The 26635-nt window shown below is 38.4% G+C and overlaps 1 protein-coding gene and 1 pseudogene across 2 annotated transcripts in view; one reads left to right on the top strand and one right to left on the bottom strand.

Moving 5' to 3' along the window:
* LOC138039258 (alpha-aminoadipic semialdehyde dehydrogenase-like) overlaps positions 1–26489 on the bottom strand; it is a 27756-nt gene extending 1267 nt beyond the window's left edge. The window contains exons 1-17 of one of the 2 annotated variants that reach the window (XM_068885465.1): positions 26456–26489; positions 26261–26368; positions 26125–26178; positions 19395–19460; positions 16003–16083; positions 14314–14437; positions 9505–9637; positions 8324–8368; positions 7814–7891; positions 6755–6812; positions 5932–5971; positions 5332–5373; positions 3686–3780; positions 2983–3067; positions 2250–2356; positions 1964–2080; positions 651–748 (exon numbers count right to left, since the gene is read on the bottom strand). In XM_068885465.1, coding sequence (XP_068741566.1) covers positions 651–748; positions 1964–2080; positions 2250–2356; positions 2983–3067; positions 3686–3780; positions 5332–5373; positions 5932–5971; positions 6755–6812; positions 7814–7891; positions 8324–8368; positions 9505–9637; positions 14314–14437; positions 16003–16083; positions 19395–19460; positions 26125–26178; positions 26261–26368; positions 26456–26461 — 1337 coding nt within the window. In that variant the 5' untranslated portion in view covers positions 26462–26489. Of the gene's footprint in view, positions 1–650; positions 749–1963; positions 2081–2249; positions 2357–2982; positions 3068–3685; positions 3781–5331; positions 5374–5931; positions 5972–6754; positions 6813–7813; positions 7892–8323; positions 8369–9504; positions 9638–14313; positions 14438–16002; positions 16084–19394; positions 19461–26124; positions 26179–26260 lie in introns of both variants that reach the window. The other variant, XM_068885464.1, reaches the window with a different exon arrangement.
* Positions 23370–25386, top strand: LOC138038952 (uncharacterized; annotated as a pseudogene).
* Positions 26490–26635: the final 146 nt, after the last annotated feature.

The following is a 26635-nucleotide window of genomic DNA, read 5'->3' as shown; positions in this document are numbered from 1 at the left end:
CCTGGCACACATTCACGTTTTCACCTATTTAGCAATAGCATTGTGTAGCTCTTGTTTGGATTTCCAGAGTGGCTTGTACAGTAGGTAGCTATGACCCATGCCCTTGGGGTTTTTGTTATGCAGTAATTCGATAGATTTTACTCTAATGCCAGACAACTGGTTAATATGCACTCAAAGGCTATGTCCCCATTGATTTTATGAGGACAGGAAGAACAACCCAGCTGGCCCTGCAAGTGCAACCAGGAAGTAAGATCCAAACCAACTCCAATTAGTGATCAGAGTAGGACTTGAAATACATGAACCCATATCCTCTGTAGCATCTCAACCACAGGCTATGCTGGAGGAAACAACTTCCTTCAATAGGGACTGTACCAAGATCTATAGGCATGGCACAAAGCTTGTGCCCCATGCAAATGCTTGTACTTATGTTGCTCCCTTTCTCACTAGTGAAAATCCCAACATCAAAGCAAAATGACAAGAAGGATTATTACCACGTCCCTATGTTATGTTGTCTTGTGCCCGCAGATGTCGCCAGCATCCTCACTTGTGTATGCATGGATGTGTGTCTGTAGGCATACTCACATCTGGCAAGTCTACAGTAAGAACCAACTATGTCCTTCATAACCACAGTCAATTTGCAAGTCACTTACCCCATCCAGTTAAACACTTTGGCAATATCTTTGGTGAATATGCTACTAGACAATCCTTGCTTTACTTCGTTGTTGTAACTTACAGCCTCTTCAAAGCTCTGTTGGAAACAAAGCAGGAATAACAATAAATTCCAAACAATTATTATTATCATGATTAAAAAAATCACTTTCAGTTTGAATAGTTAATATTCACCATGAGGTGCATGCAGGCCATCCACTGATCTGTCCCTGGTTTCATTCCCAGACTTAGGTGAACCGGCCAGACCCAGCATTTGGAAGGATGAACTCTCATTCAAATTAATACACTTTAAGGATGATATATACTCCTTCAGAAGAATGTGAGGGATTGTGCTGCAAGTGTTCCTTCAAATTGTTACATTTTCTTTGCAGACTAATGGGTCTGGCTGGTCAGTTCTGACAAAAGGAAAGTAACCTTAAATTGCTTTTTTGTGAGTTTGTAGGTTCTCTACTATCAGGCTGGGTAATCTGGGTTACCCCCTTATCAAAAAACCATGCACCAATAAATTATGCTCTACTTTGATTTGCAGTTTCCCTAATGATGAATAAAGCTTTACAACAGTGTTGTAAAACGTAGTTAAGGGACTCATTAGAGCTATCCTCTACATGTCACGTTATTTCATAATCATTGCACAACGCAAACGAGACATGAATGGACTCCTATATTCTAACAATTCAAACTGAGTTCCTTTATCCATGTTTTTAATACTGTCTGCTTACAGTTATATCCCTCGTCTGGATTGGCGAAAAGCAACAACTATCCCCAGCAAACGCTGGCAGAGTCGGCTTGTAGTGCTGGGGAGACAAGTGAGGCTTGAGCTATTTTTACCGCCTACACTCTTTCCATCATAGCACGGTGCTGGCCGGAGGTTTAGCTCGTAGTGTCGTGGAGAGTTAGGCTTGTATATCATTCTTTGGCCTTTACTGGCCTACAACTTGTCCGATCCAGTGCGGTTCGCCTCATGTGTTGGGGAGATAATGTCAGGCTTTTAGTCGCGCTACAGAAGTTGTCTGTCATGCCAATCATGGAGTGGTGTTCCCCCCTGTTATGCCAACATTGTCTTTTGCATTTTGTTATTGTAGTGTGTCTTAAATATACATACCCACGGGAACTGCAACATTAATTAATATGAAAGCACTTGTGCTTGGCCATTTGGAACTTACATGTAAAACAAGTTAACTATTATTGACACCAAAACCTGAACACCATAAAGAATTATGATCACATAGTGCATTGAGAATTTGTCATCCAATACAAAACTACAGCCGCTGTATGTGTGACAGCTACCACATACCTTGCATTTGAGGACATATAGAATAGGGACAAAGGATTCCCTATGCACTATCTCAGCATCATGATTAAGATCAGTCACAATGGTGGGTTCAACATAAAAGCCTGGCTCCTCAAGTACCTTCAAAGAAAAAAGTTATTTCCAAGACATTATCAATAAACAATATTGGTGGTCAAAATCATAATAATCAACAGTAATATTTGAGTATCTCGTTCTTATTTCAAACGTCAATTTGTAATTAAAATAATAATAATTATTATTATTGTAAGCCAAACTTGTTATTTCTTACCTTTCCACCGCATGCAATCTTTCCTCCCTGATTTTTGGCATCCTCAAGAGCTTTCTTGTAAATATCAATAGCCACTTCCGAATGAACAGGACCATAAAGGATACCCTCTGGTTGAGTTGAAAGATAAGGATAATTTATTGTGTATACCTTCATACTTACAATCATTGTATATCTTTTAACACCTTTTTAAAGGAGGAGGGGTGGCTTATGCTTGAGAAGGCACTTTACCACACCTTACTACAAACTTGAAAGTGATTTCATAAATTAAAATAAATTACCAGTATTGTAACCTTACTATATGAACACTTCCCTCGTTATACGTTAGCAATAATTGAACTTGGTTCACAGTAGCAATCACATTGATAACATGTCATAATACTGACCCTTGGCTTCAACTACCAAGAAATGGAATTTGGCATAATACAATACTGCTTTGTACTCAATTTTTTTTTTGGCAAGGTGTGATGCCAACATACATGTACCCCCAAACCTCAAACCCCCAATACTTTTGAAGTCCGCAATTTGAATATTATTACATAATACAGTACAAGATTCACAGTGTTTATTTTTCCATGCTTTTTACCAGAATTGTATAAAATATAATGACAAGCAGGCATGAAATGCGAGCTTCAGACAGGATTACCAAGTGGTGCACCCAAAAGGAAGATAAATTATGGCAAAAACATTAATACTCAGGTAGGTTTTGTGACAACATACATGTACGATCACTCACCATCAAGAGGGTCTCCAATCCTTACTTGGGCATATGCTTTCTTTAGGCGTTCTATCACTTCATCATGAATGTCTTCATGAACTGTCTGCAATTATCATTATTTCAATGTAAAGAACATAATTAAGTCTCTCAAGACTCCAAAGATCTTCTTCAACCAGAAAAACTCTAAGCCTTTTACTATCATGGTGACTATGATTTCTAGATTAAGGCCAAAGTGACCACACAAGGTATGTTGAAGATCAAGTCTGCATTGATTTATTTTGAAATTCTTTCTAATCAGGATAGCAATAAACAACTTGGTTGAAAATTAGTGCTAAAATGTTGAAATTTACGGTTTGTTCCTTTGTCATTCTGGCCCATGCAAAAATGCTTTAATCTACTCAATTCTGGTGTTATTCTGGTTTATTCCACCTTATTCTGACGTCACTCCATTAATATTTCTCTTACGATTTGTTCACAAAAAACTAAAACATTAATTTTTGGAATTCTCAGGTTCATTTTGCTCTATTCTGGTTCATTTCGGGGTCATCCAGCCTAATTTCTGTTCATTCCAGTGTCGTTCTGGCATAATATGGTGTTTCCTGTATTTTAGTAACACCTACAGTTGTAGCTAAAACCATGAACTGTGTTGAGTTTGAAGCTTCTAAAAAGTACCACAACTAGATGAAGCAACAAGTGACTGATGAATGTTCATTCAACTTACTAGTCTTCGTGTTGTGGTGCACCTCTGGCCTGCGGTGCCAACTGATGCAAACAGCACTGATGGAATTGCAAGATCTAAATCAGCATCATTCATTACTGAAAGATAATAAGTGCATTTTAAAGAACTGATCTATTGATTTTGGACAATATTGGTTTAATTCTACACAGGCAAACATGGTAACCATGAAAAATTAAAAATATTACTTAAAATAACAACATCCTGGTTGAATGAAAACAGGGGCCACTAAGGGGCTGATGCATTGTAATTAGTGTACAGTTATTGCCTTGTCATTCAAGAAAACTATCAGGTTTGAGAATTCAAGACTCTGGTCTATAATTTCTAGTTGGCTGGCAAATAAATTATATTACATATTAAAGAATATTTAATTCTCACACACCACTGGTACATGTACATGTAGGTATGCCATCTGCCCGTGGCCTGCGAGCAGGCTCTTTTGTATCTGCGAGAGGACAAAAGAGCCTGCTTGCAGGCTATTCTGCCTGTCACAACCTGACCTTTATTGTAATCTCAACATTTACTAGTTGGTAAAACAGTATACCTCAAAACAAGCTTGAGGAAAAAAGGTTTAAACTGAAAGGGTCACGGAAGCACAAATCAACATACAAACTTGTTCAAACAAGTGAAAATCGTTGGGTGGGCAGGTGGGGCAAAGGTCAGAAGTGGCGGACCAACAAAAACAACTACCTGCCTTTAATAGGTCACCTGACCTTTTCCCAGGCCCCAGCGGTGTGTGAGAAAAACATTTTCCACTTATTTTGTCTCACTCAGCCAGTGGAAAATCTCATTTCCCTGCTCACAAATTGACAACTTCATTTTATAGTGTAAAGTCCTATTTTTAGGTGTAGTAGCTGGATGAGTGAGCATTAGTGTGGTACATTTTTAGGATTTTTAAACCTATTTCCTTTACTTCCAACTGTTTTGTCAGTTTGGTAGATTCCTGTCTTGATCATACAGTTTCCAGGCTCTTGTTGCCTTCATTGATAGCCATGGATTCAGAAACTGTGTCTATCTACTAGGCACTATCTCGCTCCCAAATGTGGAAGCTCCTGCATGGGCCTCTAAGGTACCATACAGTATCTCTACTACTATTAATATTGGCGGATCAAGCTCCGGGTGCCAAAGACACGCGCAAGTAGCACCATTGGTAAGAAAATATGGTTTACAACCCATTGATAGAAGGAGGAAAATTTGGTTTTGGTCATCGTACGATTATCCACCCTTCCATGTACGCCAATTTGACCAGTATTGTGTGACCATATTGGGGGCTCAAGCTTAGAGAATCAATTATACTTGTCTCCAGCTGGTAGTTTACAGCATACAGTACATCTTTGATATAAGACATCCATGTTATGGTCAATTGACACCTGTCAAAACAAGGTATCCACTGACCAGTATCACATGACCATATTGCAGGCTCAAGTTTAGAGCTCATCGAGGTCAGCTTTTTTAAAGTTGACCACAGGCTCAAGCTACATTGTAGGTTAACTACTGTAAGAATAAATAACCTGGGAGCTCCGCTTTTAGGCTTGGCTAACTCTATATATTACATAAAGTAGAATAAAACTAAATAAATAATTATTATTAATTTAAGTTTTTAATTTTTGCTGGATCAGATTTCAGCTTACCAATAATGGCGTTATTACCACCAAGCTCCAAAATTTTTCTTCCTAAAAAAGTGCAAAGTAATCAAATGTGTACCTTTTCTGACCATGAGTAAACTCACCAAACAAAAAAAAATACTTATTAACATTACAATAATGGTTATTATTAAGAACGCCTGGGAAAGATTATGAGCTTTAACTTCTGTTAAGCTTTAGATTTTGTGAGCTATAGTCAAGTCTGAAAAAAAAGTAACAGACAAGGCCAAAAAATTACATATAGATAGCGAATCCCCACTAGCCTGCTTTCTATCTCTGAGATCATATTTATTTAATAAGATAAATTTCTTTTGAAGTGCAAAAATTGAACATATTGCTACAAACTGTACCAACTGCATAGGACTGCAGAGAGCATTCTGTGTTCACATTCATTTATTATATTTTAATAATGTAGGACTGAGCTGTTTAAAGCAGGATTAATTTGGTGCTCAAGTACAATCAAAACCATGCTGACAGGCAAGCAGACACTGGCAGTCAAGTACATGTATAGGCTATGATCTTTAAAAACCATACCTAAATAAAATGCAATTAGATGGAAAGGGCTAATGTAAACTGTTCTGTACTTACCAAATCTGTTTTGTACTGTTGTGCCAACTTTCTTTCCAACCTAAAATTAAGGTCAAGGGTGAGTTTACAGGGAGGGTATGGGAAGGTGTGACATTTATAACTTTTTCTTCAGTCTTTCAACTAGAGGCTGGTCAATACTATAACAGCAGTATGTAAAACAAGGAGTAACTGCTTGAGTTGCTTTTCGCTTTTTTTAACTGAAGTATCCTACAATATGTCATGATGTCACAGCGTGAAGTTCACTTCAAATTTCCTCGTTATTCAAGATCTGTGATCGCTACAATGTATACCAGCTAGCAGTGGTCTCTTTTATTTTGCGTTTGCTGGAGTGACGAGTACTTACTTGTGTTGAGCATACCCAGCATTTGCTTAGAGACCAAATGTGATACCTCATGTTGTGTGCGCTCACTTAACAACAGCAGAATTACTGTCTCATTCAGCAAACATATCATGGGGCATGAAGGTTTGAAGAGTGCCATCCAAGGTCGCGGACAGCAGTTGGATCAAAGTGACTTCTTTTTGCTGTACTCGTCAGCCCAGCAAATGCAAAAAGAAAAGAGACCTATGCTAGCAGGGAACTGATATCAAAAGAGTGGCGAGGTCACAAAATATTGTGAAGGTGACAACTACATCAATGATACCGTAATAATTTATAATTTTTGATCATGATGGTGGAGATAAATATCTTTTAGTTTCAAGATGATGATGAATGACAAGCACAAAAGAGGTGGAAAAGATAGCACAAAACAAGGGAACGAAATATTTTTCTCTATACGCCAGCTGCACTGTGCAATTATTTCGATAGGGAGTAAGTAAGTTTTACCGGTGTGCTGCCAGTGAAAGACACCAAGTCAACCCCTTCATCCTCTGCCATAGCTTGACTGGAATTTCAAAATGAAAAAAACATTACGTTCCTTTTCCATATGCAGTTCCATTATTCACCAGTACTGAGCATGTGCATCTTGAAAGCTTTAATATATAATAAAAAATCATTACCGGTATACTAACAAAGTAAATGCTGTACTGTGTACAGTACTGGTATATCCAGTCCAGTGACACAAAGAGATTTTTTTTTGACTTGAACAAAATAATTATTTTTCAACTGCTATGAACCTATTGGCACCTGAACTGCTCTGGACAGAGTAAAATCTATTAAGTCCCCCTCCTAGGAGTCAATGGGTGAATAAAACCTTGTGCTGTACGTGTGATGACTGCCTTAATACCTTGGGCATTAAATAATTGATGCAAATTTCTGGAGGTTGATACAATGTATTTGTTAGCACTTGACTTCTTTTCTCAAGTTCATATCACTAATAATTCACATATTTAACCCATAATTGACACCTGAGAGTGACACTTATAAAATAGATTTTACTCTTTCTAACACCAAACAATTTTACTCGTCAATAGACCCTATGCAAAAATGGCTGCCTTTAAATTCAAAATAGCCCAACTATAACCTCGTTTTTGAGACAAAAATTCTAAAGAATTTGTTATCCCAAATGGGGTTAGTTGGGCTATGTTGAATGTGAACAAAAGAATAATTATTTTAAAGGCAGCCATTTTTGCATAGGGTCTATGGGTCTGGGCGTTCTAGGGCATTTGACGTGTGAATGGCCGGGTTAACTCAGTCAAAAACTACATGTATGATGGCTGAGCCAGTTGGGTCCTGGTAACTAATGACATCAAAGAAGTCAAGAATGAATTCCATTCAGAATCTTCCGAACGTTCACAGCATCCCAAGGGTAACTTAATCTATTTTTACAATTTTGCACATTTCTTTCTGAAGAGATACGATCAAGTTACATGTATCCAGTTCATGTGATTTTCATATTGATCATCAAAACAAACGAATTGTTTAGAAGTCAAAATCAAATGTTACCCAATATCTGCACCACCACAAACCAAAGAACAAACAGCTCCTGGGACAGAATTGCGAGCCAACACTTCACTGACAACCCTGCAAAAATAATGTTACGTACAGTAGTACACTTGTCAACAAGGTGCAAATCACTATCAACCAAGCTTAATAATACATACATGTAGTTTGTTGTTCTGCAGATTATGATGGCATGAACATGTTAAAATATAATTTTTAAACTGTACATGTGTAGTATTAAAATTCTTTGCTGGTTGTGTGGATGTTATAAACCTTCTGATGGAGAGGAAGATTTCTAAACACTGATGGGCTGAGACAGCTGCATTTTTCATTAACTTTCGTAATTGCCATGGGAAAACCTGTTGTAGCACTTACACTTGTTACCTATTGGTTACAAAAAAGTAGTTCGCATTATTGAGCTCCAGACACTTTGTAAAGTGAAACTCAAAATTAACCATGCATCTCAACAAGATTTACTTTCAAAAGGCATGTATGCCTTTGTCCAATACTTACTTTGTAATAGCAACACTGACTAGAGGAGTCGATGGAGCACCTTTCCTGTCAATAGCAAGTTGCAAATGACAATACTAACTGACTTTTCTATTAAATTACCAATTGAATAAATGTTCTTTACAACTTACTAATATTAACTCACATCATTAATTCAAGGTTATATAGTCATGTACTGTAACACTGCACAGGTGCTCTACTAAAAAAATATTGCATGGGGAGACTACTGCTTTTAGTGCTTTAAAAAGCACTAAAAGCACATGAGACTGAATCAAACCAAATGTTGTTTTTCCATGGGAGAGATGAGTTGGAGTAACCAGGGAAAGTACAGCTGTAGAGTAGAGAAGCAATTAATAAATAATAACTCATTTATTTACAGTATTTAATCCTGACCCAAATTGAAGGAAGGTGTTGGGAACAGATGACTTACCCAATCCTCTCCCAACAATGATGATGATGAATGCTCAATTTTCTCAATGGCAAATGCATGAACTTAAGATGTTTTTTTTACCCACTGACCCCTGGGAGTGAGACTTAATTGACAGATTTTACTCTGTCTAACACCGGACAATTTTCCTTGTCAACTGGACGCGTCCTAGGGGCACCAGAGGGGTCAATGGGTTAATGTCACTTGGTATTAAATTGGTTGAATTACTTCAAAGTAATTGGTTGCTATTAGTCTAAAAGCAGTTTTCAAACGACTGTCAAAAGTAATTAAGTGATTGCAATTATTGCTATGCTCAGTGATCGGTTTAACCAACCAATGAGAAGGAAAACCAAAACCAATCGCGACTTGCACATGTGATTTATACTGCACTTTGAGAAAGTTACATGGTATTGCCACGAATTTGGATTGGTTCATTGTGCTGTTTGCACCTGCTGTTATTGGTCAAAGAAATTACTTTGGTACTTGTTTTACGACACTCAATGGACCTTAATCACACCGCGCCCATGTTGAGTCCAGAAGGATTGAGAAATTTTGTTTTGCTCCCCCCTCCCCCTGAAACTCGTTCCCAAACATTTCAACTCGAGGCTCAGAGCACAAAATCCATTGTCTATGGCCAACATGGCCGCCACGAGAATAAGGCTCTTTGAAAACGGCTCTTAAATAATTTATTTATTATGCTAACAAATTATCCACCTTTTCAGTATCACAGATGACACTAATCATTGTGAACACGTACCACAGATTCACATTTCCGCACACCATACTGATGCTACTGTTCCATCCAAAAACAGCACAAGGAAAGTTGAATGCAGTTATGATTCCGACCAGACCAACTGGATTCCACTGTTCAAGGAGAGCATGGCCAGGTCCTGACACAAAATACAGCCATTGGCAGGGTTACCTCAACATTAGTAAAAACAGACTGTTCGTCTAAATTCAGGAATGTAAAACAAGGCAGGGGGATGGCAGCCTAAGGGTTTGTATACTTGGGGAAAGTTGGTGAAAGCTGGAGGGAACTGGTCACTGGATTCTGTCCAAGAGGTAATTTTATCTAGATGATAAACTTAAGCCTGTTGTGAAATTTGAGATTGTGAGTACTCATTCACCATGGCTCAGGGATTTACAATGTACCACTAATTGCATTTTTGCATTTGCTATTTTCTCAAATTCTTTAGGAAAAAAAGACTGCTCATAGTTAAGGCTAGTCTAATTCAAATAAAAGGTACATGTATTGCAGTCTGCTACACCATGAAACAGAGCAGTTAATAATAATAATTAATTCTATTCAATTGTATGTGTACCTTGATTACAGGCCTTTTCTACAGTACAATGTATTATCCTGGCTGATTATAATAATTCTTAATGTTTTGCTGGATCTAACCTTCTTGCAGTGTCAAATTCAAGACTCATCAGAGCTAATTTGCCTTAACCCTCCTTCCCTAGTGTTGGAAGACAACACTTCCATGATCGTGAGGGGAATAGAAGGTTTCACCCATAACTTATTTTGTAGACTGCATTAAGGGAATAGTATAGTACTGTTTAAGTACAAGCCCAGTCAGTGTAGGCTGAAGCACCACCACTCTCTCTTCTTGTTGTAAGAAAAAAAAAACAAATGCTGAGGATGCCACAATTGGAGAAGCTAATGGAGTTACAGTACCTCCTGAAAGTATTGACCCCTCAGGATGAAGCAATACCTCGTCTTTGCCGCGGGTGGTGGCCGCGCGCCACCGAGGTATGCAAATATTTTTCCCTTGGTAAAGCCGAGGTGCAATTTGCCACGGGAACTTTGCTGGGAGAGAAAAGATGAGGCTTTCCGTGGGAAAGAACAATGATCTGCTGCACTTGTGAAATAAGCAGAAGACTGTCAAGTTTTAGATGGTGTGAAGAATCGATTCTTAAAGCAAGAAATTGTAATCAAGATGAGAAAGTGTGCGATTTCCATAAGGTCACTCAAATTTTATTATCTTTACATAATGTATTTAACCGTAGACTTCTTTACTGTAAAGATACAAATTAAGATACTGTTATTAACTACTGTTATTAAGTGACAGCTGTATTATCCAACCAACGAAACACTTATTGCTATCCAAGCTGTAATACTGAATGTGTGTGTGAGAAATTTGTTTGGTTTCGAAAAAGGTTCGATTGTGTCTGTTTTGGTCCAAGGCTGACCTTCCTTATTTTATTTGGAGACTTGGAATTCAAACTTGTGTGATTGTCTTCGTCTTCTCATCTCCATTTTGGTGAAAGGCAAGTATTCCTTCCACATATTATTGTGAAACTTGGTAAATTTCCATTTTAATTGATACATTTTTGCGAAGTATCGGAGCCTTTGCCGGTACTATTTTGAGACCAGACGTACGACCAGACCAGAAGATTTAAGAATGGTTTCTTTTTTCATCTCTTTCTTTCATCAGCAATAAATTGTTATGTGTAATCATACACATGTAGCAATTGCAGCATGTTGACTGCGCATGGAAAACAAATTTAGGAATAGACTGTGATTAGTGGAGAAATGAAGTCTCTAAATTATCTGAACGCTCGTTGTTTGCATACGAATTATAAAGACGCAAAACCAGCAAGCGAAATAAACTTGGGAAATTTTGAAATTTCGCCTAAAGAACGACATAATTGTTAACTTGACATAGTCTGATGTTCGAACCATCTTTGCTCCCCTGCTTACGTTGCGCTTTCAGGAGTAACTCTGTTGGCAGCCAGCTGTCACTCGTGATGAATTTGCACAAAGTACTGTTCATTAAATTATCGGAGGGGGGGACTGGGTGAAAATTTCCAAAAAACTATTTTATTTTTATCAAGACCCCCTCAATAAAGCAAAAAATTTTTAGGACCCCCCTATGCTATTGGGGAATAATTTCAATGCCCCCCCCCCCCCCAACTATAAAAATATGATTTAACATAATTACTAAATTTAGCATACTGTTAAATAAACATATTTCTCCACGAGCCTGCCATTCTTCCGCTGCGTGTGGTGGTGATTAACTGAGGGTGTACACGTAGCTTGCCATCCGATGCGTCATCTGAGCTGCCAAATTCTTCTATAATTTCTTTCTCCGAGTCATCACTGTTGGCATCTGTGTCTTCACCACATATCGGCTGAGCTGTAACCAAAGATTGGACTTGTCCAGTGTTTGATCGGCACGTGTGACAGGTGATACGCTTAATTTTGTCCAACTTTTTCCCAGATTTTGACAGATGATGACAGTTCAGATATTTATCTAATTCAGAAAGAGTTACTTTATTTAATCCTCCATTCACTGTTAGTTCCTCCCAATTATATTTGTCGTAGCCTTTTTCATTTCTTTCTTGTACATTTAATTTCCTCTGATTTGCTCGGACATTTTCTCGTCGCTTGATGTCAAGAAATTGTTCAATTGCCTTTTTTACTAAATTGCTATCAGTCGCATATTGCATTGAGAAGTTCTCAATAGCCTTCCGCATTGTTCTCGAGATTTAAAGAACCTGACTTAAAAAGCGGGGAAATCTGAACCCAAGGCTGGTAGTCATCAACAGATCTTGGTTTGCCTTGATCATTGTTGAGAGGCGTTCTCCAAACAGGAAGAAAGTGTGGAGGGTTGGCCTGGTCTGGAACTGGCTGAGGAACTCTCAAAGGTTCAGGCCCAATCCAGCATTGACTTGAATGGTAATCACAAAGAGTACCATCCAGGTGTTCTCTGCATCCCTCTCTAATAAACTCTCCAGTTCTCCACACTTACAATGAATTTTCTGGAAATTTGCAATTTTCTCTATGTACTGTAGCATGACCCTGGAACCTTCTTTCTGGCATTGTCAGAGGTGCACTTCTGATAACTTGACAAATGTTCTTCATTGAAGAAAAAAATGTTCTCCATTTTTTGTGACTTGTAACCAGTCATGTACTCTGATAATACAGGAGCATCGTCTACCCTTTTTTGCACCTCCTCAGCTACCATCCAGGCATTTCATATACAAAAGGTTAACTTCTCCACTTTGAACATTGACCTTTTTAAATTTTCAAGGCCCCCCCTCCATAATTCAGCAATTACTCCAGGACCCCCTCTTTTTTAGTGGCCAAAATTTCAGGTTCCCCCCCCCCCCCCCTTCCGATAAATAATGAACGGTCCCTAAGCCACACCGATGTGCACCAATGATCAAATGTTAACCAGAGCACAAAAACAATCTTTTCAGTTGAGATCAAATAATTTTCTACTAGTTCAGGGGTTTGATACATTGTATCCTGGGTTGTTTCCTTGGAATGTTTTTCTTTCTGTAATTTGTTACTGTTAAACAACTTGGAAAGTAATACTGCAATAGTAAACCGCAAGAATGATATTTACATAAGCGGTCAGTATACAACGCAGACTGCAGACTGCAGACTGCAGACCAGGGGTAATATGCAGACTGAGGTTATAACGTAACTGTTGAAAAAGCCCAAACCCCTTAGAAATGCTAACCTTAGGCCTAATGAGGTGTAATTTTAAACAATATTTAGGCTTAACTGTTAGCATTTCTAATGGGTTTGGGGTTTTTCAACAGTTAAATTATAACCTCAGTCTGCATTTTAACCCCGGTCTGCAGTCTGCAGTCTGCGTTTTACATACAGTGTAAGTCTTACTTTGAACAACGAATGGTTGGTCATGCAAGGTTTTCGAGGATATATGTTGAATGTGTTTTGTAAATTCTCCGTGACCAGCAACTCAATATTTCAGTCACTTTAAAGTGAATCTGGAATAGTAACCTTTTGGACAGTTATTAGCGACACTATCTAGCTTGAGTAGGGTCACCCAGACCCTGGACATGTAAGCTTACAGTTTTGTATATATTGTCAAAACCCTATCCCGCTGCAAGATATCAAGATAATAAATGTATGTTCCGTGCGCTGAGCTGCAAAAAACAAGCTGACTTAATTATTCTCCAATAAACTGAAATGATGACGACAAAGTCCATGCAAGCAGGACAAGCATCCTCGAAATTTACTCGTCGAACCTTTGAATGAACAGTCCACAAGAAGTCTTCGAAATAATCACTGCAATCAAAATATGTTGCAAAGAAGGTTTCTGGCTACGGATATTCTCTTCGCATGTAAAAGGAAAATAAAGGCAGCCATGGTCCATGACTAGTGGCTATGATCCTCCGCGATGTTCACAATTTTCAACCGAAACTTGTTCAGTTCCTGTTCTTCGGTGGGATTTCAACATTGTAATCTGGCTTATCGAAACACAAAGTCAACGGAAACCCTTTACAACTCTACCGTGGAATTTTAATAACCGAGGGTTTACCTCGGTTGACTTTCCCACGGGAACTTTGGAGCCTAGCCGTCAATTTCCCTCGGCAGAAAATCGGCCTACCGCGGGAATACCGAGGTAAAGTCACGACTGGGTGACACGGCAATGATGCGGTAAAGGGGTCAATACTTTCAGGCGGTACTGTAGAAGGAAGGTAAAATTTAAGGAACAAAGGTGTTTTCTCTATTATTTTAGCTTGGAAGGCTTGCCCACACTGTATTAATTTAAATGATGTACCACAAAATACAAAAAGCATATCTTACTTTCTGAAGGTAGCACTTTTCCATCAATCATCCTTGAGAGGCCAACAGCAAAGTCACAGATGTCAACATACTCTTGTACCTCACCAACACCTTCAGGCTTAATCTTTCCTACTTCTAGGGCAATCTACAGTAAGATGAATAAAAAAATTAATAAATAAATGAACTTTATTTATTAATTAAGTGTCAACTGTATTAAGCACTGGAGCACTAATATTGGGGACACAACACTGCTGAGTACACCAGGAGAAAAATCTCTCAGGACAAAGTAGAGAACCAAAAACACTCAACCCACATTTGATGCCAAGTCTGGGAATCGAACCTGGGTCACATTGGTGGGAGCCGGAGACGAGTGCTCTCACCACAGTGCGCCATCTCGGGCCTCCTCCTTGCTGAAATTTGCCCCAAGTTCTTCAACGTCCATATCCCAAATAAACTATACCTGTACTGTGCATCGCAAATAGATTTTGTATCATAATCTTGTATCACAACTCCCTGAATATTAATAGTATCAATAATATTTATTACACATAAATATTAAAATAATAATTACCGGATGTTATAAATATTGTTACTGCTTTTGTTCAAACTGCAACCCAAATTAATCATGGACGAGTAATAATTATAATTGTTTGAGAGGTCGTAACATTACCCAAAATCTGGATTAAATCAATTTACATGTGGTAAAAGGAGGAGGCAGTGCAGCCCAGTGGTTAGGGCGCTTGCCTCGAGATTCACAGATCACCGGTTCAAGTTATGTTCTGACCACTTGTTGAATTTGTTCCAGGTAGTCCCTGGTTCAATTTCCTGCACAAGTAAAATAGCTAACTGGTTTACCCCCAGCCATGTGGGATTCTAAGTTGTTCTGTTCAATGCTCAGAAATCATATTAGCTACTAGCTACTCTAAAACATGAATCCAAGGGTAAAATTAATGTAATAATGACACTAATTTACTTACTTACTTATTTACTTTACTAATCACTTGCAGGATATTAAACAATGTACGGTATTCACTCAATGTAACCCAATTCATAATAATCACATATGAACAGACAGTGATTTCTCCTAAGGGATCACACTATTCACATTAATTTTTCAACTACCCAAATTATAATTCAGTAAGTTCTGTGATACATGTACTTCACTGTTAAACAACCAGTAACATGTAGATGTACAAAAGGCAGTTTACAGTTCAGATTCAGATCAATTTTAACCCATTTAAAAACAAAAATGTCCTCAAAAGAAAAGCGAAGAGGAAGGCAAGGAAAGTGAATGTATGGAGTTTATATAAATAATTAAAATGGAAAGGATGTTGCTCATTGTATGGTCAGGACAACTCATTTTAAATTTACTGTTTATATGCAGCATAACAAGTGAGGCCCCTTCCACTTTTGATTCTGAAAACAGCAAACCAATAAAAAGAAGGTTGGACAATCTGCGAACCATGCAAGCCATGCGAGTCTCGCATTTAAGTCTATAAGCACCCATTTCACATAGAGCTGATAAACCATATTTAAGTCTTATAAGGACCCGTTTTAAAATGGTTAGCTTTCAATAACTGTATGACTCACATGTTGACTCACATGGTTCACCATGTTGGCTTGCATGGCTCGCTGACTTGCAAATTGTGAACACTCAAAAAGAAGCTCAAAACCCTGCAGTTGGTTATGGAATCCACGAAGAAAACTTACCAATTTTCCAAGGTTTTCCAAGTTGTCTCTTAATGCCTGTCCTATTTGTCGAACAACTTCACCACGTTTTGGAGCAGGTGTCTAGAAAACGTTTTTTTTCTTTGATAATTTCATCTCAAGCAATACATAATAATAATAATTAATATCATTATTAATTAAGATTAATGTAGGGTCATTCCACAGTATTCCGTCTGTTGTGGAGGGGAAATTTAGAGGCGAAGATCTTGTTATAGTTTAAATAAGAATTTGTCCTTTACTTCTCATAACCTATTGAGGCTTAAGATCATCTTCAAAGCTTTACTTGCTGCTGTCCTGCTTTTCTCCAAAATGCATTTCTTAGATCATAGAGCTTAAAAATATGGCCGTTGCGGAGGGGAACAGAAAACTTGGTGTTTTGTTTGTTTTTAGTTTTATTAGCAGATTCTCTGAGTTCTGAAATATTATCTAGAGTCTAGTAGGCTGATGCTTTTTCCCAATTTATATTAATTGAAAAGATCACAAGAGGAAACTTAAATAGTTACGGTTTTCTCAATGAGGTAGGATTTGAAAACAGCATCTACTGTTGCAGAGGGGAAGTTGCGGAGGGGAAAACTTGTCCAATTTTCAGAAGATCATAAGCAAGACGTTTAAAGCGAGTGATAACATCCACACTTTAATGTTTATACAACAGTTTCACATTTGCTTTCAAATAACTGAAGTTTTTCAACATTTTGCACAATATTTGCACTGTGTCAGAAACAGTACTGTGATAAAAATTCAAAATCATGCATTAGTAATGCATACATGTAACCTTGTTAAGATTAATTGGCACAAAAACACCTTAAGATAATATGTGATCAGAAAAACCTGACTGTGAGTTCATAAGTTCAATAATGACCACTGGTCCTTGAGTATTTTCAACATTAACAGAAAACAACCCTTCAAAAGAAAATCAGTGCCTCTGGATATAACGGAACACTTTTTTAACTTGCTCATGCTCCATAATCTTAAATGGACTGTTGCCAATCAAATGAATGGGTCCATAGAAAACACAGCTGACATGAACATCAGCCACATCATCCCTTGTTGGCCAATTGAATATTTCACCTGCATCAGCACCAAGCCTAACCCTGTGCAGAAATTTGAACTGTGCAAACTGACCCTGAATTTGAATAACCCTGCCAAAGTAGTAACAGCTAACATAGTCAACTGCATAATAATCATCTACTTTCATATGCAGTTCATATGCAATAAACTTTGAGTGGAAAACTGCTGTTTTATATGAAAACATCATTGGTCAATTAGGTAGAGTTTCATTTAAAGCAACTGGACAGTTAAGTTTATAACTTTTTAGTCAGTGGATGAAATGTGTGACCATTTAAATGAACTGTGCTGAGGAATTTTATTATTTGGTGCCTTCTTTTTATAATTTTTCAAGTGGCAATGTTTCAAATTTTTCATCTTGGCATTTGCATGATGAAAGAAATATAATTACATGTATTAGCTACAGGTATTTTAACCACTTTTGTTGTACTGACTGTCATTTTAATTTAAACACGATTTACCTTATACACCTGGAGATTGCTGAAACACAACCTGGTTGCTGAACTTATGATAGAAAAATGATATCTCTTGTTAATGTAAACATCATAATTTTCAGTGAAATCATTATCAAAAGAGAATTTGTCTCCACAGAATTCCCCTCCGCAACAAAATTTCCCCTCCACAACAAAATTTAATGAATCTCTCTTGGCTATAGTTTAAAATAAATTTTCTTTTCAAACATAATACAACTAACCCTTGACCTAGAATTAGAAGATTTGAAAACATGAAGTTGACTTTGTCATTTACAAGCGCACCAACAAAACTTTTAGGCTTCAAAACGTTGCGGAAGGGAAAAGAGCATCCAGAAGGCTGTCTGTAGGTGCCATACTGATAGAAATGTAGAGTTTGGCCAGTGTCTAAGCTACTTAGCCTGGAGTAGTTTGTGTCCCAGACCAGTTAACTAAAATTGCTGTTTTCTTTTTTATATTCTACCAACATAAAACTTTCCCCTCCACAACAGCTGTTATCATTAGTTTACATAATTTATGATAATTTATGCATAAACAACAATTCATATCCAACAATTCTAGTTGTTTTCAAAAGCCTTATTTAACATGTTATCCATTTATCAGAAAATTGAGCAATTTAAGCAAATTTCATTTTAATAATTTCTCGTCCAAATTACTGTGGAATGACCCTGTAATAAGATTACTTCTCACGACAGGTGCTAATATAAATCGGAGTATGTACTCTTGATTGGTCAATAATATTCTTATGTATGTCTTCATTACAACTGCATTCTGCAATATCAATACTGAAGCATCATAATAATATTATTATTACACTGTATTCTGACACATTCTCTTATTACATTAAACTGAAGCGTCATAATAATAATTTTATTATTACAATGTATTCTGACACATTCTCAAGATGGCATTAATAAAGTGCATTCCTGATACGAAGTATTATAATTACATAATACAAACAAAACTGTAGTTATTTTTTTCAAGTTTAATTTTACGCTCTAATTCTCAAACTATGACTGCATTACATATAATAGATTAAATGGTACAGACCATGATAAAAACGTGATCTTCACATGTACCAACAGAACATGGAAAATCTTAATTATCTAAAACTGGACACCTACAAAAATGCAGTAACCAAGGAAATCACTTTACAAAAAATAAGTATAATTTCTTCATTATTGTTTAAACACTTCTTCTTTGTGCAACTAAATTTTGGGCTTTCTATAAATGAATTATTGAGATTCAAAACAATTCAACCTCTCTGGTACCTTGAATGTATGATTTTGGATGCTATAAGAAATAGAAAATTTGCAGCAAAATAACAGAGGTCATGAATGCCCAACATTTTTGTATAATCCACACTTAATAACATCCATTTAGTCCTTGTAATATTACTCATAAGCAATAGTTATAGAGTCTACAGTATTGTCTTGAGACCTGCATTACATGAATTTTGATGAGATGCATTGTATAAATCTGTTCTCATTTGCCTCCTAAGGCTATGTAATATGAATCCCTTTCTTAATTTTTGTCTAAAGCCAATCATGAATGACACCGGGTTCAACATCTTGCAACATTAAATTTTGTTTGCTCAACAAATGTTGAACAATGTTGCACAAACGTGTTGAATGGAATAGAGCTGGTCTCTATTTTCGTTCAACAACGTTCAACGTGTTGAATGGCATATTTCAACATTCAACATGACATGACACACTGCAGCACTTGTTGATCAACAAAAGTTGAACCATGTATCACTGACTTAAGTGTTGTGTACAGTAAATGGCAATAATTTGACTTTGCCTTCACAGTTAATTGCTAAAGTTGTAAGGTCCATACCATTGCCCATGATCTCCAGGCATCCTTAGCACACTTTACTGTTTCATTGTAATCTTCCAACGAACCCTAAAGCCAACAAAACCTCCTGATCAGTTTCAAGGAAAATGACAAACCTTTTCTTGCATTAAAGGAGAGAGTCCAGGGGGATCAATATTAATTTTTTTAAAAAGTCTTTCAGAATAAATAACATCCTTTTTCATTCCTGTCTACCCTTCAATGTATGTATCCTTTTAAAGTCATCTCCATTCAACAATAGGATTCACCACCATAAAGAAATTTGAAAGGTGACGTTTCAAACATAATTTAGCCCTTCCTCCAAACTTTGAACCTCCATGGTTCCAGAGGGACATTATTGGGTTACAGAACTTTTTCAGTCATGCATGTCATGCCCAGGCTCTGTTCCAGGCTGTCATGCTTCATTATCATGTTCTAGCTATAATAATTGATATTACCCCAACCCCAGAAAAGGCTTGCAATTGGAACTGGAGAAAAAGAGGCACCCATTGGTTATTGCTAATGCACAGTGCAACAATGCCTTCAACTGGGCTAAAGGCAGTTTTATCAGAAAAAGGTCACAAAATTAAGTTAAACTTTGTTCTGATAAAACTGTCTCAACTGTCCTTTTAAGGTGTCAGTGGTGTTAATAAGCTTACATGTAACTATCACTGTTCATGTCCATTACTTTGGTGACAACAGGGTAGTAATTGACGGGCTTCTTTGGTATCATCTTGGTTTCTTAGAAAATCATTGGTTTAGTGTTGCAGCCACAGTGAAAAAATTGTTGGTGTGAGTGGGTCTTCCCCTGGGGCTTGCATTAATACAGGTCAAAAGAAGAACGAATGAAAAAGAAAAAAAACACAAGCTCCTTCCTGTTAACATTGCAACACATAATGTAGAAGATAATTAAACAATTAAATGAACTTATCAGTGGCTTCTGTCAAGTGTCAACCAGCCTGGGGAACCCACATGGACCAAGGGGCATCATCATCATCATCAATCCAATTTTGATCTGGGTTTATCCCCATAAACGGGGGTGGCCGGATTTACCCCACTTTGTCAGCAATCTTTCTAACTCCCACTCTCCATCTCGCTCGATTCATGGCGTCCTTTTTCTCCAAACCAACGCTCTTGATCTCCTTCTCCACTTGCGTCATCCACGTCTTCTTTCGTCGTCCTCGCTTTCGCTTGCCCTTCACTTCGAACTCCAACGCTTTTCTCAGAACGTGCCCATCATCCCTCCTTAACACATGCCCGTACCATTCTCACTCCATTTGCCTCTGCCATCTGAACCACTGTTTCCTTCAATACCAACATTTCCATCAGGTCCTCTGTCCTCTTTTTCTCCATCAGTTTTGTACCACACATTGCTCTCACCATTGCTCTCTCAGTCCTTCTCAAAAATTGCTCTCTCATTTTCCCTCAGACACCATGTCTCACTCCCATATAACATCGCCACTCTTACACAACTCCGATAAACCATTCCTTTCACCTTCAGCGAGAACCTACAAAACATATTTTTCCTTAAGTGGGTCAGGGAAAATGTCACTTTTGTTCATAAAAGGATCAAACCGAGATCTGTAATATGAGGTCAGCATCTTCACTTTTGGCTATTCTTGGTTATAACCCCACGATTAATTTTTGCTGATCATGTGATACAAATCAGACGATGGCTATCAGAGAATATCCGTTGTCCGATTTGATATCCGTCCTCTGATTTTATTTCTACGAAAGAAAACCAGGAAACGAGCAAACGTTCAAGTTAAAATTTTGATTGGTCATGAAGCCAGTGATGGAGAAATTACAAAGCTGGTTGACAATGCAGGCAACAAGAAAAAGTCCACAAAATATGCTCTCAACATCTTTGAATTGAATTTTCTTTTGTGTATATTAAACAAACTAAAGGTTAGTTATATTTTTGGTGACAAAGTCTATTTAATTTTACCAAGCTACTACGGTATATAATTTTCATCCAATTTTTATCATCATGATGGAGAAAAGAAAAGAGGTTCCAAAACACTCTTGAAAACATGGAGTTGTCGGAACTGTACATGTACATGTCCAGTGCGTTGAGGTGACTTTTTGTGGACGCAAGAAAAGTTGAAGGAAAGCCATACAGCCGCAATCCCATGAAAGCTATTCATGTTGGGCTGGACCGGTTTCTGTCATGTTCTCCACATAGACCACCATAATTTCAGTCAGCTAAACGAAGCATTAGATGCTACTTTGAAGGATCTTGCTAAATTCAGCAGCAGAATCAACTACATTATCGTTCAACGTTAAAGTCCATGCAAGGCCGATTTTACTCACTCAAACTTTCTTGGCTGTAATTCCAAAGGGCACCTAAAAATGCTACGCATTTTTGTGAAAGACTTTTAATTCGTCGGCTGTCCTCTTTTCGAACAATATAATTGCAAAAACATTATTTTAGAAAAAACTGTGTTTTCATTTACATTTTCAAGCTTTTGATCTTCAGGGTGTTATAAAGAGCAGACTTGACATGACAACCTGTCAACATTTCCTCCAATTACCGTGTAATTAAAATCGAGCAAACCAATCACCATGCATTTTTTGATTACGTCAACTGCAATCTTGCTATTCACATACACAAAAGCTGGCTTGTTTTCCCTTTTGGATCTAAGAGTGTTCAGTGCGTTCTTCTTGAGAAATTAATTGGAGGGTTATAAAGTAAATAAACCCCTTTCCGGCTTGCTGGTATATCGGAGGATAATGCCCTCGGCTGAAAGATTGTCCTCAAAATTTCACAGTGGCCCTCGAAGCTTAGTTTGCTTCTTGGCCATCTGTTCATTTTTCGGACAATCTTTCAGCCCTTGGGCATTATCTTCCGATATACCAGCTCCCGTAAGGGATTTATTTACTAAATATTCTGAAGTCCTGTGAGTTTATCTGAACTCTGAAAACTCCTTCTCATGGAGACATACATCTGCAACAAGTGTAAAATATGCCAGTGTTTAATGCTTGGACAGGGATGTAGATAATAGCCGGGAGCCGGGAAAATTACCCGGCTGTGAGCGTGATTTCTCTGGCTGTAAAGGGCACAAACTGCCTGAGAAATAACTTATCTCTCCCAAATGTTTGTAGAATAATGTCAGTAAATTTTTTTATCTGCCTGCACCTTAGGTTCTCTTTAACCGCAACTGATAATTATGAAGGTAAACACTCCATTTTTTTTAGTTTGCAGGCTCTTTGTGTCAGCGGCACTATTACACTTCATGTATAGCAAAATAGTTAATGACAAATATTGAATTCCTGGCTTAAGACACCAGTAGTGGCCAAAATTCACTTGATATGGTGGGGAAAAGGGGAAAGAAAACTGATTCTGAGGTCAATGGAATAATAATTTTTTTTAAAACTGGCCTAAAGTAACACAACAAGTTCTAGACAACCAGTTGAGATTGTTGAAAGAAGCTTCATCACTTCCACGACAGAATCGCTTAGTCATCTGCACTGTCGGAAACCGGATATTAGAGACTGTGGAATGTAGTGTAAATTTGATTGACATGTGAACGATTTTGACCGGTATCAAATAACAAGCAAAAAGGATTTGTACTCGTGACTGAGTATTGAACGAGAATGTGACTACGCGTGTACGAGTGTTTATTAATTAAAGAAGGTATACAGTCCTCTTGAGTGCAGTGGAATATTTTGTACACAGTGGTCCCTCGAACCGGATTTGGCCAGATGTTGGACCAGAGAACGCTAGAAAGTCGAAGAAAGGCAACGCAATGAGGAATACTGATGGGACGGTGCCGTCGACAGCTGGTACAGAGAACGTTAACAAAGCAATGGAGGTTAGTCTTGCAAAGAAAATAAAAATTAGAGGATCCTTGAGAGGAGCAGCTACGATTAGCAGATGGAACTGTCTCTGTGGATGCGTTTTATTTGAAAGATAACATTCAAACAATTCAACAAAAGATTGAATCACTAAAGAAACTGGACAAAGAAATTATTGATCTGATGGCGAGTTGTCACGATGACGAAGTAGAAGGGCGCATGCAATCGGAGATTGAAGGGAGTGATTCTGTGCGAACTGATTTGAACAGAATCATGGACAGAATGGAAGATGCATTGAAACAATTGTTGCCACCGCCCCCAATTCAACAACAGATGCCAACTCAAGGTCAGAATGTTTTCCCCGGGTTATACGCGTCGACATCACAATTTCCCGCGAGTTCACCGTCGCCTAAATTGCCTAAACTGGAAGTAAAGAAGTTTAGCAGGAGAATACAAGAATGGCAGGAATTTTGGGTTACCTTCGAAAGTGCCATTGACAAAAATGAAAGCCTCGCAGGGGTAGATAAGTTCGCATACCTGCGGAGTTTAGTTGTGGAACCAGCGAGATCGACAATCGCTGGATTTTCCCTCACTTCAGCCAATTACAAGGCGGCCATGGAGGTTTTAAAGAAACGATATGGGAAAGAAACTGCCATTCAGAGAGCGCACGTAAATAATCTTCAATTTGCCACACATTTTTAATGACAAGGACACCCCGTGGTTGAGAAAGCTGTATGATAGTTGCGAAACACATTTCTGAGGACTAAAGGCTGTCAGCGTAAATGAAAACACATACGGCACAAATTGTCTGAGGCCTTCCGACTGATGATTACGCGGGACACAGATTTCCTACACTGGTCCATGGAGGCCATGACCACATGGTGACCGCAAGTGCTGGATCTCAGGACCAGAAACAAGGTGCATTCTGGAGCAGGGACAGCAGAATGAAAGGAACCTCGACGAACATTACCTTGCATATGAGACAGCAGACGGATAATTGTGCCTTTTGCTTGGGCAAACACGCCCATGAACACTATCCGAAAGTAGTTGATATAAACAAACGTAAGGACATTCTATACAAATTTGCTAGTTTTAAGTGTTTGAGGAAAGGACATTGTGTGAGAGAGGGTAAATCGTTTGAGTTGTGTAACAATTGTGGTCGAAATCACCACATTTCTGTATGTGACAGCCCTTCTAAGCCTGTAACTAATGCATTTGAAGTTGCACCAGCTGCGAATCCAATTAACGCTAGTCCCAGTAGCTTACATGTGGTATGGGTAGGCGTGTAGCCTTACAAACAGCATGCGCTGCTGTTAGCGGGGAGGGAGAACCACGGAAGGTTACGGTTTTGTTCGATGCAGGTAGTCATCGCTCCTTCGTGACCGCCAGAGTGGTTCAGCACGCGCAGCTCAGAGTGATTAGTCAAGATTGGCTCGCGATTAGTACGTTTGGACAAACCTCCCGAGATATGCAGCTTAGAGATGTCGTACACATGAAAGTAAGTGCACTAGGGGGTCAGAAAGTTATTGAGATAGAAGCCTACGTAGTGCCTGAAATTTCAACAATTCAAAACAGTCACGTGGAGATTGCAAAATATGAATACCCCCACCAATCCACGCGGATTACTTGTGGAGCTTCCAGAAAGGGTGCACAATCAGGGGCAAACCAGATGAGCCTGTTGCCGTGGAAACGGAATTGGGGTGGGTACTATCAGGTCCCATGAAGAGCTCCGGGAATGAGAGTGAAGCCTGTTCAGTGCACGTTAATTTGATTGGGTGTGCTCGTGAAGAACGCTTAAATTTAGAAAGTGACATCCATAAGCTATGGGATATGGAAACGCTAGGCATCATTGAGTCTGAAGACGAAGTGCACCAGGCATTTGTAAACAGTGTGTCATTTACAGGAAACAGGCATTCCATTAGATTGCCATGGAAAGAGGGGCACCCATAACTACCAAGCAACTAAAAAAAAAGAGGAAAAAATAAATAAAATAAAGTAAACTACGCTATGAGCTTGCCCTGCGACCCAGGTCGCTAGACTGGAAAAGGAAGTGGATAATGCGTCGATAATTCAAGATCAACTAGAGGCTGGGGTAATAGAGAGGGTGGTTGAGCTGGAGAAGGCACCTAAAGTTCACTACTTGCCACATCAAGCTGTGATTCGTAAGGAGTCAACAAATCACGAAGGATTCCTGAAGTGAATGTGTAGTGTAAATTTGATTGACATGTGAACAATTTTGACCGGTATCAAATAACAAGCAAAAAGGATTTGCACAACTGAGTATTGAACGAGATTGTGACTGCGCGTGTATGAGTGTTTATTAAAGAACGTATACAGTCCTTCTGAGTGGAGTGGAATATTTTGTACATGCACACTGATCATATTTCATATTTTACTCTAGTTAGTTGAACTAATAAACATTACCATCAGAAATGTTGACACTCAGCTTACTGAAGCTTTATTGTGGGAAATCTGTTTATCTGTGTTCACTGTGTTCAAATGCTTACCAAAATCAAGGAAAACGTGTTTCTGAGAGTCTAGACTTTCAAAAATTTCGGGAGGTGAATGTCCCCTGGACACCCCACCCCCTAAGTGAATTGTACCTTTGGCACGATTAAATGAGCCTTTGGCCCATCATACCCGCCTATAAAAATTTATATCTACATCCCTGTTGAAACTCTGATGGATCACTAAAAATAGGGCAGAAAACATGCTAATATTTTCTTGCTACAACTGCAAGGATCTTGATACTAAAGACTAAAATGATCTGTGACTGTCTTTTTGTTACCCCCGGTGTGTGGGAATTTGCCAGAATCTTTTGCCCCATGCCCAAAGGTATTTTATAAGGTTTGGTTGAGCATTGGAACAAATCTCCCCTGGGTTCCTGGGCCGATCCCCTTGGGGCAAGTCTGCTGCAGTGATTCATTCTGTATCTTACTTGGCGTACTCTTGCGATCGGTCGTCCATTGGAGGGGCATATGGAGGTTACAATCTGACGGAAAAGAACAAGGCTGTAAGATTCTTTAGGCACCACAATGTCGAGCTTTGCTTACAAAAAAGAAAACATTTATTACCTGTCCTTTGCCACCCCACGAGCCATTGAATACTCCGTCATTTTCCGCTTTAAGACCAAGTTCTTTCAGCCAGGAATACTTTGGTTCATCTATTAGCAAACTTTCATTCTGTGCAGAGCAGAGAGACGCTCGACTTAAGCCTAAATAAATAGAACGAATTGCTAAATTTTTGGGAGAGAAAGAGAGAGCACGTACCGCCATTTGTAACAACGTTGGTGAAGTCGTCACCAGGGCTTCACCGCCTGATAGAACACTCGGCCATAAGTGTTTCGCGTTGTTCCGAGTTCAGAACTATTTGTATTTATTTGTTTCATTTCTCTTTTTATTTCTATTTTTACAACCTTCTAGGATTAGTGAAACCTAAATATAGAAGTG

The sequence above is a fragment of the Montipora capricornis genome, chromosome 2 (assembly GCF_036669925.1).
Source record: "Montipora capricornis isolate CH-2021 chromosome 2, ASM3666992v2, whole genome shotgun sequence".
Classification (NCBI taxonomy): Eukaryota; Metazoa; Cnidaria; class Anthozoa; order Scleractinia; family Acroporidae; genus Montipora; species Montipora capricornis.
This window is presented reverse-complemented; position numbering and strand designations above follow the sequence as displayed.